Source organism: Oncorhynchus nerka, linkage group LG24, assembly GCF_034236695.1.
Source record: "Oncorhynchus nerka isolate Pitt River linkage group LG24, Oner_Uvic_2.0, whole genome shotgun sequence".
Taxonomy (NCBI): domain Eukaryota; kingdom Metazoa; phylum Chordata; class Actinopteri; order Salmoniformes; family Salmonidae; genus Oncorhynchus; species Oncorhynchus nerka.
Genome location: NC_088419.1, coordinates 70,017,738 through 70,032,717, shown reverse-complemented (window position 1 = coordinate 70,032,717; position 14,980 = coordinate 70,017,738). Strand labels below are relative to the sequence as shown.

The following is a 14,980-nucleotide window of genomic DNA, read 5'->3' as shown; positions in this document are numbered from 1 at the left end:
TGTTGTGTCAGTCTGTATGTTGCGTCAGTCTGTATGTTGCGTCAGTCTGTATGTTGCGTTAGTCTGAATGTTGTGTCAGTCTGTATGTTGCGTCAGTCTGTATGTTGCGTAAGTCTGTATGTTGCGTTAGTCTGAATGTTGCGTCAGTCTGTGCTGTCACTTTGGCACTGTGATGATGTCATCTACCGTTAACCTGGATCTGACAAAGGCCTCAAAACATCAGTCTGGGACAATAAGAGGGAATCTAATAAACTCTGAGAGACGTACACAATCTCTTACACACACATATTTACACAGAGACTTTTCCAGTTTAAGACGTGACTAAAGAGGTACATCAGGTGTTACCGTCAAGCTCTCATAGAAACCCTGTCAGTCACACTACAGACATCTCTCAACACCTGTGTTCTCTCCCACTTTCTCCCGCTCTCACTTTCTCTTTTTCTTTGTGTGTGTGTTTGTGTGTCTACATGTGTTGGTATGTCTGTTTTCCTACTTCACTTGTCACATTCAGAGTGGTCTGTCTGTCCGTCCGTCCGTCCGCCTGCCCATCTACAAACATGTAGATAGTAAACCTTCCACTCATGGCTGTGTAAACGTCTATTAAACCGGTCGAACAGTCAGTGTCTGTCTCATTCAACTGTTACAAACTTTCCCTAACCTGTTTATACTGACCACCAGTATTTATTTTTTTTGCTGTTAGTTTCAACACTGTGCCACTGCTAGTTGTTTAATTCACCACAGTGTATGTGATGAGAGTTGTGATTGGTTTGTTCCAGAGGAGATCTGTACGCTGGTGATAGCAGAGGCCTTCCCAGAGGATGGAGGTCAGTTCTGCTGCATTGCAACCAACCTTTACGGCTCCGTCAGCAGCACAGCCCAACTCTCTGTCACTGGAGGGGCCTTCAACACTCCCACAGGTGAGTTACCATCATTATTGTATTAACTTGACGACCGTTTTTATAACTTGTATCAACTTGTAGTGTAATTGAGTTAAACTTTAGTGCATGTAAGTTTGTAGTTTGCACAGTGTTTGCGCAGAATTTTGGTACATCTGGGTCAAGGATGAGGGCCTGTCTGGCTCTACATCATATTAATGATTACAAATAGACAGTCAGCCTGGGAGGTCTAGTGGATCCCTGTGTGGTTTCCTCTGGTTCAGATGACTGTCCTGGTCCTGTTTACTTTCCTGGATAATCATGGATCTATATGAGGAGGAGGAGAGGGGGAGGAGAGAGGGGGAGGGGGAGAGAGGGAGGGGAGAGGGGGAAGCTGAGAGGGGAGGGGAGAGGGGAGAGGGGGAGAGAGGGAGGAGGAGAGGGAGAGGGGGAGAGAGGGAGGAGGAGAGGGGGAGGGGGAGAGAGGGAGGGGGAGAGGGGGGTGAGGGAGAGAGGAAGGAGGAGAGGAGAAGGGGGAGAGGGGGAGGAGGAGAGGGGGAGGAGGAGAGAGGGGGGAGGGGGAGGGGGAGGTGGAGAGAGGGAGGAGGAGAGGGGGAGAGAGAGAGGAGGAGAGGAGGAGGAGGAGGAGGAGAGAGGGAGGGGGAGGGGAGGGGTAAAAGAGGAGGAGTGGGGGGGATAGTTTGGCGATGATCAGCTATCTCAGTGTGGGAGAAGGGAGACATGTTTATTCTCTCTGATAACTCTGTGTACTCTCAGTTCACCACACAATCAGAGGAAATCCAAGGACCAAATAAACAGGGGTTACATCAAGACCTCCCCCAGACAAACAGGCTGACTGTACACAGCTGCTACTTTAGATCACATCACATTACAAACTAAATTTAGAACTGCCATGTTTAGTAGGCTATAAGAGGGGGATGTGGGGCAGGCTGAGCTCTGCTGCAGGTTATTTTAGTGCACTGTGTGAGGAGATGTCTGTAATGTGACACTTCTTGTCTCTCTCCCTCTAGCGGTGTACGACTCGTTCAGGAATGGTGTAGCGCCCGGGGATGACTCTGTCTTTGAGGACACCCAGGCCTTTCCCCCTCCCCCGCCCACAGAGATCAGCCTATTGGAGGTTCCGCCCAAGGTCCCATCCAGTACCTGCGCCGAGGGTTTCCACGTCAACGAGCTGGAGATCTGGCCCAGCATGTCGGGCCTGCAGCCTGTCCACATGTACGACGACGTGGAGGGTCAGGACCGGGCCAACTGGGCACTGCAGAACGGCAGGCCTGCCAGCCCCCCTCAGCCCACCTTCAGTCTGCTTCCACGAGAGGCCCAGCCAGACTTCCCAGGCCCAGCCAAGATGTCTCCGCCCCCAGTGAAGGAAGGTCCTCCACTGCCCACCAAGCCCAAACTGTGAGTACACTCTCCATCCTGCCATGCTGCCACCACCCTGCCACTCTCCTTACCCTTGCCTCCCTGCTCTTCTCACTGCATCCCACTGCACCAGAGGAGGGCTGTCATGAGTGATGTCTGATTGAGCTGGCGCCATGACTCCCATAATAAGTGATTGTATTGTGGATCAGTGATTTGGGTGTATTCTGCTTCTGAAAGGCTTACAAGGGGAATCCCAGTATTTACAGAACAAGAGCATTCCGGTCTCTTTATGATGGTGTCAGTGCCATGTCAGTGTTGTGTTCTGTTGTGTGCCAGAGAGTTGGCCTGGCTGGCAGCTGTTCTGTGGCTGAAAACAGATTGGCTTCTGTTCTGTTGGATGGCTCCTATTGTCTCTGTGTGACTCCTGTATGCACGACCAGGGCCCCTGCTTTCTCTGTATGGCCTCCCCCTGTGGCCTCCCTGTGTTTTATTAAAGGCAGTGAGTATGATGTCCGTTGTTGCATTAGAGCATTTATTGTCCTTGTATGGTTTGTGTATGTCTTGATGTGTGAGTGTATGGACTTGACTGCACAGTCTCGTTATGGATGGCCTCTGTTCGTGTTGCAGGGTTGTATAGTCTAGCTTCTGATTTAATGTTGTGGTTCAGACATGATATATGTCTTATGCATTAGTGAGGTGGTCTGAGACTGACATATTTCTGATGTGGTCTGAGACAGGATGCATGTGGAACATGGATGTTGTGTAGGGTCCATGCTCTGTGCTTTGTACAAGTGTTGTTGCGTTGGATTGCCTATTTGTGTAACTATAGCTAAATATTGACATTGTATCCTCTCTGATTCCAGAGCGGAGGGTATAGAGGAGGAGACAGAACATGACAGGTAAATAACTGAAGGGTTGGTCTTGGTCTGGTCTGGTCTGGGTCTGGTTCTGGTCTGGTCTGGGTCTGAGTCTAGGTCTGGTCTGGGTCTGGTCTGGGTCTGTTTCTGGGTCTGTTTCTGGGTGTGATGTGAGTGGAGCCCTGTTGTTTATCAGTGGAGTTGGAAGAATAATGGCATCATAACGATGTGTTGGCACATTCAGATTGTTTTGCTGTATTTCTTTTGGTGTCCCGGCTTGAGTTTCTACAAATAGCAGGATCACCATAAAGCTGCTTCCTTGAGTGAGTTTTTCCACAATAATGACACAAACATACTGCCAAAAACAATCAGCTCCCCGTGGTGAAGCGTGCAGAGGGACGGTGCACTGACCCCCCTCTCCTCTGCTACATACACTCAGTAATTACACAGTAAAAACAACCAGCCCTGCCATTACCCAGGGGTCAATGCGTTGTGCCATGCCGTGCTGGAGCTTAGCTTCCTCTCTGTCCCCTGGTGACCTGTAGAAGTGTTGGCTGACAAACTAAAGCCTCAGGCACCGGCCACTTTTGACCTTCAACCTCTGACCTCACGGCAGGGGTCACTGCCTCTCATTTGTTCTCCTGAAAACAATAACGTTTTTTAAACGGCATGCTTTTGTACAATGTTGAAGCCACGGTTCTACACTGTCTATGTCTGTAAAAGGGGACGCTGTTGTGTGACTTTTACTGCCTCTGATGTAAAAGTCTGTTTTTATCTTATCTGGATTTGATTTGAGGCCTCCAATGTAACTTTAATCAAGGTTCTGATTGAGTCGTTTTTCTAAATTGCTGTGAATCCAATGGGGAACTGAATGGAAACTATGAGCCCACTTTATTAGCTCTCTGTCTCCTAATGTAAAACGAAGCACTATCATGCAACGGCTACCATTTCACTGGAGCCAATAAGGTCTGTGAATCAGTGTCTGTTTTGACAGATGTTTTTAATAGATAAATCACAGTCACAGTTACTGCTTTAACTGCTGTACTTTATTCACAAGGAAAGAAAGTCATTTTAGTGTGATGGTCTAAGAGGACATACTACTGCATCCATGCATCTCAACCATTACATAGGCCTACACCTGTTATTTATGCCTCACATTGACTTGAACTGTGAGCTGTGGGTCTGTGGGCTGGTATCCTGATGAAAGCTCTCCTGTCGATGGTATCTCAGAGCTGCATTAACTGAGCTGGGCTGTGGAGTAGAGCTCTCCTCCTACCTGACCAGAGCCTGACGGCCCCGACATTATACATCGGTTAGGGCCGGGTAGGTCCTGTTTTTTCATCAATAACTAGGGTACTGGCAGGGCTCAGGTATCACTAACATTTACATTTAAGTCATTTAGCAGACGCTCTTATCCAGAGCGACTTACAAATTGGTGCATTCACCTTATGACATCCAGTGGAACAGTAGTGCATCTAAATCTTTTAGGGGGTGAGAGGGATTACTTTATCCTATCCTAGGTATTCCTTAAAGAGGTGGGGTTTCAGGTGTCTCCGGAAGGTGGTGATTGACTCCGCTGTCCTGGCGTCGTGAGGGAGTTTGTTCCACCATTGGGGGGCCAGAGCAGCGAACAGTTTTGACTGGGCTGAGCGGGAACTGTACTTCCTCAGTGGTAGGGAGGCGAGCAGGCCAGAGGTGGATGAACGCAGTGCCCTTGTTTGGGTGTAGGGCCTGATCAGAGCCTGGAGGTACTGAGGTGCCGTTCCCCTCACAGCTCCGTAGGCAAGCACCATGGTCTAGTAGCGATGCGAGCTTCAACTGGAAGCCAGTGGAGAGAGCGGAGGAGCGGGGTGACGTGAGAGAACTTGGGAAGGTTGAACACCAGACGGGCTGCGGCGTTCTGGATGAGTTGTAGGGGTTTAATGGCACAGGCAGGGAGCCCAGCCAACAGCGAGTTGCAGTAATCCAGACGGGAGATGACGAGTGCCTGGATTAGGACCTGCGCCGCTTCCTGTGTGAGGCAGGGTCGTACTCTGCGGATGTTGTAGAGCATGAACCTACAGGAACGGGCCACCGCCTTGATGTTAGTTGAGAACGACAGGGTGTTGTCCAGGATCACGCCAAGGTTCTTAGCGCTCTGGGAGGAGGACACAATGGAGTTGTCAACCGTGATGGCGAGATCATGGAACGGGCAGTCCTTCCCCGGGAGGAAGAGCAGCTCCGTCTTGCCGAGGTTCAGCTTGAGGTGGTGATCCGTCATCCACACTGATATGTCTGCCAGACATGCAGAGATGCGATTCGCCACCTGATCATCAGAAGGGGGAAAGGAGAAGATTAATTGTGTGTCGTCTGCATAGCAATGATAGGAGAGACCATGTGAGGTTATGACAGAGCCAAGTGACTTGGTGTATAGCGAGAATAGGAGAGGGCCTAGAACAGAGCCCTGGGGGACACCAGTGGTGAGAGCACGTGGTGTGGAGACGGATTCTCGCCACGCCACCTGGTAGGAGCGACCTGTCAGGTAGGACGCAATCCAAGCGTGGGCCGCGCCGGAGATGCCCAATTCGGAGAGGGTGGAGAGGAGGATCTGATGGTTCACAGTATCGAAGGCAGCCGATAGGTCTAGAAGGATGAGAGCAGAGGAGAGAGAGTTAGCTTTAGCAGTGCGGAGCGCCTCCGTGATACAGAGAAGAGCAGTGTCAGTTGAATGACTAGTCTTGAAACCTGACTGATTTGGATCAAGAAGGTCATTCTGAGAGAGATAGCGGAGAGCTGGCCAAGGACGGCACGTTCAAGAGTTTTGGAGAGAAAAGAAAGAAGGGATACTGGTCTGTAGTTGTTGACATCGGAGGGATCGAGTGTAGGTTTTTCAGAAGGGGTGCAACTCTTGCTCTCTTGAAGACGGAAGGGACGTAGCCAGCGGTCAGGGATGAGTTGATGAGCGAGGTGAGGTAAGGGAGAAGGTCTCCGGAAATGGTCTGGAGAAGAGAGGAGGGGATAGGGTCAAGCGGGCAGGTTGTTGGGCGGCCGGCCGTCACAAGACGTGAGATTTCATCTGGAGAGAGGGGGAGAAAGAGGTCAGAGCACAGGGTAGGGCAGTGTGAGCAGAACCAGCGGTGTCGTTTGACTTAGCAAACGAGGATCGGATGTCGTCGACCTTCTTTTCAAAATGGTTGACGAAGTCATCTGCAGAGAGGGAGGAGGGGGAGGGGGGAGGAGGATTCAGGAGGGAGGAGAAGGTTGCAAAGAGCTTCCTAGGGTTAGAGGCAGATGCTTGGAATTTAGAGTGGTAGAAAGTGGCTTTAGCAGCAGAGAGAGAAGAGGAAAATGTAGAGAGGAGGGAGTGAAAGGATGTCAGGTCCGCAGGGAGGCGAGTTTTCCTCCATTTCCGCTCGGCTGCCCGGAGCCCTGTTCTGTGAGCTCGCAATGAGTCGTTGAGCCACGGAGCGGGAGGGGAGGACCGAGCCGGCCTGGAGGATAGGGGACATAGAGAGTCAAAGGATGCAGAAAGGGAGGAGAGGAGGGTTGAGGAGGCAGAATCAGGAGATAGGTTGGAGAAGGTTTGAGCAGAGGGAAGAGATGATAGGATGGAAGAGGAGAGAGTAGCGGGGGAGAGAGAGCGAAGGTTGGGACGGCGCGATACCATCCGAGTAGGGGCAGTGTGGGAAGTGTTGGATGAGAGCGAGAGGGAGAAGGATACAAGGTAGTGGTCGGAGACTTGGAGGGGATGATGACTAACATTTTAAAGCTGAGCCTTTTGCATGTACTCTGTTGCGCAGCACAGTTATATCTGACTAAAATCCTAACATGGTGTCAGAAGTGCTTCAACCTCGTCAAATATAAGACAGTTGGAGTTTAGAGTGATGAAAAGATGCTAACAGCTAACTGCTCTCTCATGTCTCTTTATTGAGCAGAGCAGCCCAAGCAGAGCTATTGCTATGGATAACAGACTCAGAAAGCCATGAGCAGAGCGCATCCACAGCGAGCTGTGCGCAGGGAGCGAGTGACAGACAGAGAGGAGCAGCAAATGGATTTACTAACAGAGGAAGTTATTTCTGATTTCGGGTTTTGGGCAGGGCCTTAAATTTGGCAGAAGCAATCGGGCCTGGGTAGGGTAGGGCCTGAACGTCATGGGCATGGGTAGGGCTCGGGCTTAAAATTCATGCCTCCACTGTGGAGATTCATGCCTCTACTGTGGAGATGCAGGGCTTTACTGTGGAGATTCCGGGCTCTACTGTGGAGATTCAGGGCTTTACTGTGGAGATTCAGGGCTCTACTGTGGAGATTCAGGGCTTTACTGTGGAGATTCAGGGCTCGACTGTGGAGATTCAGGGCTCTACTGTGGAGATTCATGCCTCGACTGTGGAGATTCAGGGCTCTACTGTGGAGATTCAGGGCTCTACTGTGGAGATTCAGGGATTTACTGTGGAGATTCAGGGCTCTACTGTGGAGATTCAGGGCTCTACTGTGGAGATTCATGCCTCGACTGTGGAGATTCAGGGCTCTAATGTGGAGATTCAGTGCTCTATTGTGGAGATTCAGGGCTCTATTGTGGAGATTCAGGGCTCTATTGTGGAGATTCAGGGCTCTATTGTGGAGATTCAGGGCTCTACTGGGGAGATTCATGCCTCTACTGTGGAGATTCAGGGCTCTACTGGGGAGATTCATGCCTCTACTGTGGAGATTCAGGGCTCTACTGTGGAGATTCAGGGCTCTACTGGGGAGATTCAGGGCTCTACTGGGGAGATTCATGCCTCTACTGTGGAGATTCAGGGCTCTACTGTGGAGATTCATGCCTCGACTGTGGAGATTCAGGGCTCTACTGTGGAGATTCAGTGCTCTATTGTGGAGATTCAGGGCTCTATTGTGGAGATTCAGGGCTCTACTGGGGAGATTCATGCCTCTACTGTGGAGATTCAGGGCTCTACTGTGGAGATTCAGGGTTCTACTGGGGAGATTAATGCCTCTACTGTGGAGATTCAGGGCTCTACTGTGGAGAGGAAGTTGCTGTATGACTTGGCAGGCTGAGGTAACTGTACAAGACCTGATCTGGGAAAACACGCCCGCTGTCTGTCTGCACTGTGACTGTCTGTACTGGAGGAAGATGGAGCTGGGCCAGTCAGTCAGTGTGTGGTTCTGATGGCTGTTGTTACTGGTGTTGCCACACCTGGTGGAAGAATCAGAGGAAGCTCCCAGAGGAGAGGCCACACGTTGGCATTTAGGATCAGAACACTGGCCTTGTGTTTTAAGAGTGAGAGAGAGGGAGAGGGGGAGAGAGAGAGAGAGAGAGGCAGGTTGAGTCTATTTTGGGGCTTAAGGGCAGCAGTGTATAACAGTCTGTATTAAGCTGTTAAAGGTTGTTGGGTCTGTAGCCATGCCTTGAGGCAGGTCATAAATCACTTAGGTGGGAGCTATCGTCCTAGTGATCCAAGATGGCGTAGCAGTCGGACGTCTTGTCGTGTCGTGTCGTGTCCCTTGTATATATCGTTTTTATTTTATTTTTATTTTTTTAAACATATTTTTCTTCGCATATCTTTTAAAACATTTTGCTAAACCTCAACTTCTAAATACTCTCCTGCAACCCGCCTCACCCAATGTAGCTATTTCTTTCTAAAGTATTTATATCTACTTTGGATCCGGAACCCCTCAACTGAAGCTAGCCAGCTAGCTACCAGCTATCAGTCAGCAAACCATTGCTAGCGGTCTTCAGCTAACCGGTCATCAGCTAACCTTTACCTCGGAAAGCTCTCGCCAGTTCGAACAACGCGACTCTAACCAGAGCATAACGGACCTATTATTTTTTTATCCCCGGATTCCCCCCGCAAACGGAACATTTTCAGCTGGATTCTTCACAACTAGCTATCTAGCTAACCGCAACCCCGGATGATTACTCCTGGCTAGCTTTTCCACCCACTTAGCTTGAAGCTAGCCCGGCCAGAGCTCCTGTGCTACCACCGAAGCATACTCCTGGGCTACAATATCCGGACCCACTGAATCCTGGCTCAGGAAGCCCACCAAAAATTCTGAGATTTCCATACCCAACTATAACATCTTCCGTCAAGATAGAACTGCCAAAGGGGGAGGAGTTGCAGTCTACTGCAGAGATAGCCTGCAAAGTAATGTCATACTTTCCAGGTCCACACCCAAACAGTTCGAACTACTAATTTTAAAAATTACTCTCTCCAGAAATAAGTCTCTCACTGTTGCCGCCTGCTACCGACCCCCCTCAGCTCCCAGCTGTGCCCTGGACACCATTTGTGAATTGATCGCCCCCCATCTAGCTTCAGAGTTTGTTCTGTTAGGTGACCTAAACTGGGATATGCTTAACACCCCGGCAGTCCTACAATCTAAGCTAGATGCCCTCAATCTCACACAAATCATCAAGGAACCCACCAGGTACAACCCTAAATCTGTAAACAAGGGCACCCTCATAGACGTCATCCTGACCAACTGGCCCTCCAAATACACCTCCGCTGTCTTCAACCAGGATCTCAGCAATCACTGCCTCATTGCCTGTATCCGCTACGGAGCCGCAGTCAAACGACCACCCCTCATCACTGTCAAACGCTCCCTAAAACACTTCTGTGAGCAGGCCTTTCTAATCGACCTGGCCCGGGTATCCTGGAAGGACATTGACCTCATCCCGTCAGTTGAGGATGCCTGGTCATTCTTTAAAAGTAACTTCCTCACCATTTTAGATAAGCATGCTCCATTCAAAAAATGCAGAACTAAGAACAGATATAGCCCTTGGTTCACTCCAGACCTGACTGCCCTCGACCAGCACAAAAACATCCTGTGGCGGACTGCAATAGCATCGAATAGTCCCCGCGATATGCAACTGTTCAGGGAAGTCAGGAACCAATACACGCAGTCAGTCAGGAAAGCTAAGGCCAGCTTCTTCAGGCAGAAGTTTGCATCCTGTAGCTCCAACTCCAAAAAGTTCTGGGACACTGTGAAGTTCATGGAGAAAAAGAGCACCTCCTCCCAGCTGCCCACTGCACTGAGGCTAGGTAACACGGTCACCACCGATAAATCCATGATTATCGAAAACTTCAACAAGCATTTCTCAACGGCTGGCCATGCCTTCTGCCTGGCTACTCCAACCTCGGCCAACAGCTCCGCCCCCCCCGCAGCTACTCGCCCAAGCCTCTCCAGGTTCTCCTTTACCCAAATCCAGATAGCAGATGTTCTGAAAGAGCTGCAAAACCTGGACCCGTACAAATCAGCTGGGCTTGACAATCTGGACCCTCTATTTCTGAAACTATCCGCCGCCATTGTCGCAACCCCTATTACCAGCCTGTTCAACCTCTCTTTCATATCGTCTGAGATCCCCAAGGATTGGAAAGCTGCCGCAGTCATCCCCCTCTTCAAAGGGGGAGACACCCTGGACCCAAACTGTTACAGACCTATATCCATCCTGCCCTGCCTATCTAAGGTCTTCGAAAGCCAAGTCAACAAACAGGTCACTGACCATCTCGAATCCCACCGTACCGTCTCCGCTGTGCAATCTGGTTTCCGAGTCGGTCACGGGTGCACCTCAGCCACGCTCAAGGTACTAAACGATATCATAACCGCCATCGATAAAAGACAGTACTGTGCAGCCGTCTTCATAGACCTTGCCAAGGCTTTCGACTCGGTCAATCACCATATTCTTATCGGCAGACTCAGTAGCCTCGGTTTTTCGGATGACTGCCTTGCCTGGTTCACCAATTACTTTGCAGACAGAGTTCAGTGTGTCAAATCGGAGGGCATGCTGTCCGGTCCTCTGGCAGTCTCTATGGGGGTGCCACAGGGTTCAATCCTCGGGCCGACTCTTTTCTCTGTATATATCAATGATGTTGCTCTTGCTGCGGGCGATTCCCTGATCCACCTCTACGCAGACGACACCATTCTATATACTTCCGGCCCGTCCTTGGACGCTGTGCTATCAAACCTCCAAACGAGCTTCAATGCCATACAACACTCCTTCCGTGGCCTCCAACTGCTCTTAAACGCTAGTAAAACCAAATGCATGCTTTTCAACCGTTCGCTGCCTGCACCCGCACGCCTGACCAGCATCACCACCCTGGATGGTTCCGACCTTGAATATGTGGACATCTATAAGTACCTAGGTGTCTGGCTAGACTGTAAACTCTCCTTCCAGACTCATATCAAACATCTCCAATCGAAAATCAAATCAAGAGTCGGCTTTCTATTCCTCAACAAAGCCTCCTTCACTCACGCCGCCAAACTTACCCTAGTAAAACTGACTATCCTACCGATCCTCGACTTCGGCGATGTCATCTACAAAATTGCTTCCAACACTCTACTCAGCAAACTGGATGCAGTTTATCACAGTGCCATCCGTTTTGTCACTAAAGCACCTTATACCACCCACCACTGCGACTTGTATGCTCTAGTCGGCTGGCCCTCGCTACATATTCGTCGCCAGACCCACTGGCTCCAGGTCATCTACAAGTCCATGCTAGGGAAAGCTCCGCCTTATCTCAGTTCACTGGTCACGATGGCAACACCCATCCGTAGCACGCGCTCCAGCAGGTGTATCTCACTGATCATCCCTAAAGCCAACACCTCATTTGGCCGCCTTTCGTTCCAGTTCTCTGCTGCCTGTGACTGGAACGAATTGCAAAAGTCGCTGAAGTTGGAGACTTTTATCTCCCTCACCAACTTCAAACATCTGCTATCTGAGCAGCTAACCGATCGCTGCAGCTGTACATAGTCTATCGGTAAATAGCCCACCCATTTTTACCTACCTCATCCCCATACTGTTTTTATTTATTTACTTTTCTGCTCTTTTGCACACCAATATCTCTACCTGTACATGACCATCTGATCATTTATCACTCCAGTGTTAATCTGCAAAATTGTAATTATTCGCATACCTCCTCATGCCTTTTGCACACATTGTATATAGACTCCCCTTTTTTTTCCTACTGTGTTATTGACTTGTTAATTGTTTACTCCATGTGTAACTCTGTGTTGTCTGTTCACACTGCTATGCTTTATCTTGGCCAGGTCGCAGTTGCAAATGATAACTTGTTCTCAACTAGCCTACCTGGTTAAATAAAGGTGAAATAAAAATAAATAAAAATAAAACAAATAAAAATAAAAATACAAATCGTATCAGAGGTCACTGGGCTGTCATTTTGGAGAGTGTGTATGTTCCGTCCTGATTCATGATTAAGATTCACCAGGGGTCTAAGGGGACACCCGCGACCAAGAATAAAGCTGTATCACACTGGACTGTTAACACCTGGAATTTGTCAATCTGCTTTCCCTGTGTGTGTGTAGGAGGGTGTGTGTTTGTGTCTGTTTGTGTGTGTGGCGGCATGTGTGTGTGTACGTGTGCGAACCCCCACATGTGTACATTGTGATGGAGTGTAAGTGGCATTGGTGTTCAGTATCAGCTTTCTAGTCTTGTACATACTTACCCAGTGTGACACTTCACAGGAACTGTTTCATGTTGAATGGTTACAACATACCCTGAAAACAAGGTGTGTATGTATGCTTGTGCTGGTGTGAGCATTTTTAATTAGAAAGTGTCTCTTTCCTGGAACTGGTGCCTCAGAGTCCCCCTGAGATACCCTGTGGCTGCTGTGTGGCAAATCGTCAAGTTATTCATCGCCATCTTGGTGATTACTGTCAACATTTACTAGATTCACATGCAAACTTAATCTACAAAAGATAATGATACAGTATTTATTTGTACAGAAACACCAAGGACATTCAGTTCAAGCGGCAGCCTCTGAAGGGAAAGTCCAAACCCAGACCATGTAAGGTTTTTGAGGAGAGGATCATAGAGAAGAGCCAAGTGAATGAGGCACAGTGAGGTGTGACTGTAGTACTGACTGTGATCACGGTGACACAACATTAGATTATGGGTTGGGATATAATCTGTGGGTGGGCGTCGTCAAACACACAAGCAGCAATTATCCTGCCAACATTTTATATCTTAATCACTGTTTCATAAAACAAGGAATCAAAACCTGACAGTTGAAATAGGTATTGTGCACATATCCATTTTATAAACAGCCTACTGTTGAACCCTCTCTGTCAAACCCTCTGTGAGAATCTCCACCAGGCTTCATCTTCTTGTTTGCTTTAGATTATTTGAGGATTACGGATTGTGAAAAGCAGAGGAGTCAAGCACAGATCAGTGGTTTAAACAACCTCAACTCTGCCATGTCATAACCCGCTCACAATCTAAACTTAAAAACATGACATAAAATAACCATAACCTTCATAACTCCATCCTTGATTGAGGACTACTTGAAATGTGGTTGTTCTGGTTCAAGTTGAGTTCTGGTCAGTCTAAAAACAGGTTGTGGATCATAATGTGGCACTGTGGGCCTGTCGTCACGGTGAGGATGAAGTGATGCTGTAGTGCCTCTCAGAACCCCTGCAGGGTGTGAGGGTCATCATGATCAGACAGCTGTGTTAATCCTCACTGTTCCAGACTGATCTGTCACAGCCTCCACCCTGAGAGACCTATCACAATGAGTCACAATGAGAGAGAGAGAGAGAGAGAGAGAGAGAGAGAGAGAGATAATGTGTGTGTGTGTGTGCGTGTGCGTGTGTGTGTGTTCGTTTGGTTCTTGAAATCACAGAACAATACAAAGTCATGTTCTGACCCTGTGTGTCCAAAGAGGAGGAAGTGGAAGGTGTGGGCTCTGCTGGAGCCACATGGCAGATGAGGTTCAACAATTATCTTTCAGGGGTCAGATGTCAAAGGTGAGTATTATGTGTTAAAATGCTGCTAGCAAATGGCTGCGAATGGGGTCACAACCTCACCATGTGGCGTCTTCCCCCCTCATGGCATCCAGGAACTCCCATTCCTGACTTAAATGTCTGTCATACACGCACACACATGCACATACATACACACACACACACACACACACACACACACACACACACACACACACACACACACACACACACACACACACGTACGTACGTACGTACATATGAACCGGGCTAACAATCCCAAACATGGGGGAGCTTAGAACAACAGCCTGCTTGCCTGTAAGTGACACCATGTGTGTATGCGTGGGAAGCCTGCATATGCCCAGAGAGGTAAAGATGAGGAAGCTACTAATCCCCTTTAATGTGCTATATATCGCATGTGGATTGACTCAGTGCCACTCAAACCCATGCCGTCTGCATAATTGTCATACCACAGAGATTAAATGATTGGGCCAGCTACAAACCTCTTTAACCTCCTCTGAGGTCGTTGTCAGGGTAACAGAGAACAACTGCAACAAACTGAAGGCCACGTTCCAAACCATTCTACCCTGCTCTGTCTCTCTCACTCACACACAGATACACATAACTTGTTTACAGAGGATCCTGGATACTGTTTGGTTTTTTGTACTGAGAGTGATTTTGATGCTTTGGAATGTTAATTCGTTCCCAAATCGAGTTTATACAGTATAACTAAACAACATGTTTAATATACATCTGTGGTCTTGTTGAAACTGTGTTTCATGCCTGTTGGATTCAGAGCTTTGTGTTGATCTTTCAAACTCTTGCGTTCGGGGTTTTGTTTGTGTACCTTATTGCTCTTTGTCAGTGGTTGTCATGGAGCGCATGTCAATAACCTGTAGACAATGACACTGAAACAAATGATTGGTTGAAGAAAGACTCTTTATTGTATCTCTTCAAGGAAAAGTCAAGAATCCTGAAACCAAAGAGAATGTTGGATTGAGTAGCGCATTCCATTTGCCAATAATACTTTGACATAAGGAGCCAAAGTCGATTGTTTGTTGATCACGCCAGTTACTAAAACAAAGTAGCTTTTAACAATGTTTCTATCATGTATAAAACTGCCCATTTAAACAGATATGATCTAGTAATGTGAAATATATT

At 48.5% G+C, this 14,980-nt stretch overlaps 1 protein-coding gene across 6 annotated transcripts in view; it reads left to right on the top strand.

Moving 5' to 3' along the window:
* Nucleotides 1-14,980, top strand: part of LOC115108515 (palladin-like) — a 138,592-nt gene that overhangs the window by 86,410 nt on the left and 37,202 nt on the right. For 5 of the 6 annotated variants that reach the window (XM_029632945.2, XM_029632943.2, XM_029632944.2 and 2 more), the window contains exons 9-11: nucleotides 777-917; nucleotides 1,907-2,294; nucleotides 3,119-3,154. In XM_029632945.2, coding sequence (XP_029488805.2) covers nucleotides 777-917; nucleotides 1,907-2,294; nucleotides 3,119-3,154 — 565 coding nt within the window. The remainder of the gene's footprint in view (nucleotides 1-776; nucleotides 918-1,906; nucleotides 2,295-3,118; nucleotides 3,155-14,980) is intronic. The other variant, XM_029632942.2, reaches the window with a different exon arrangement.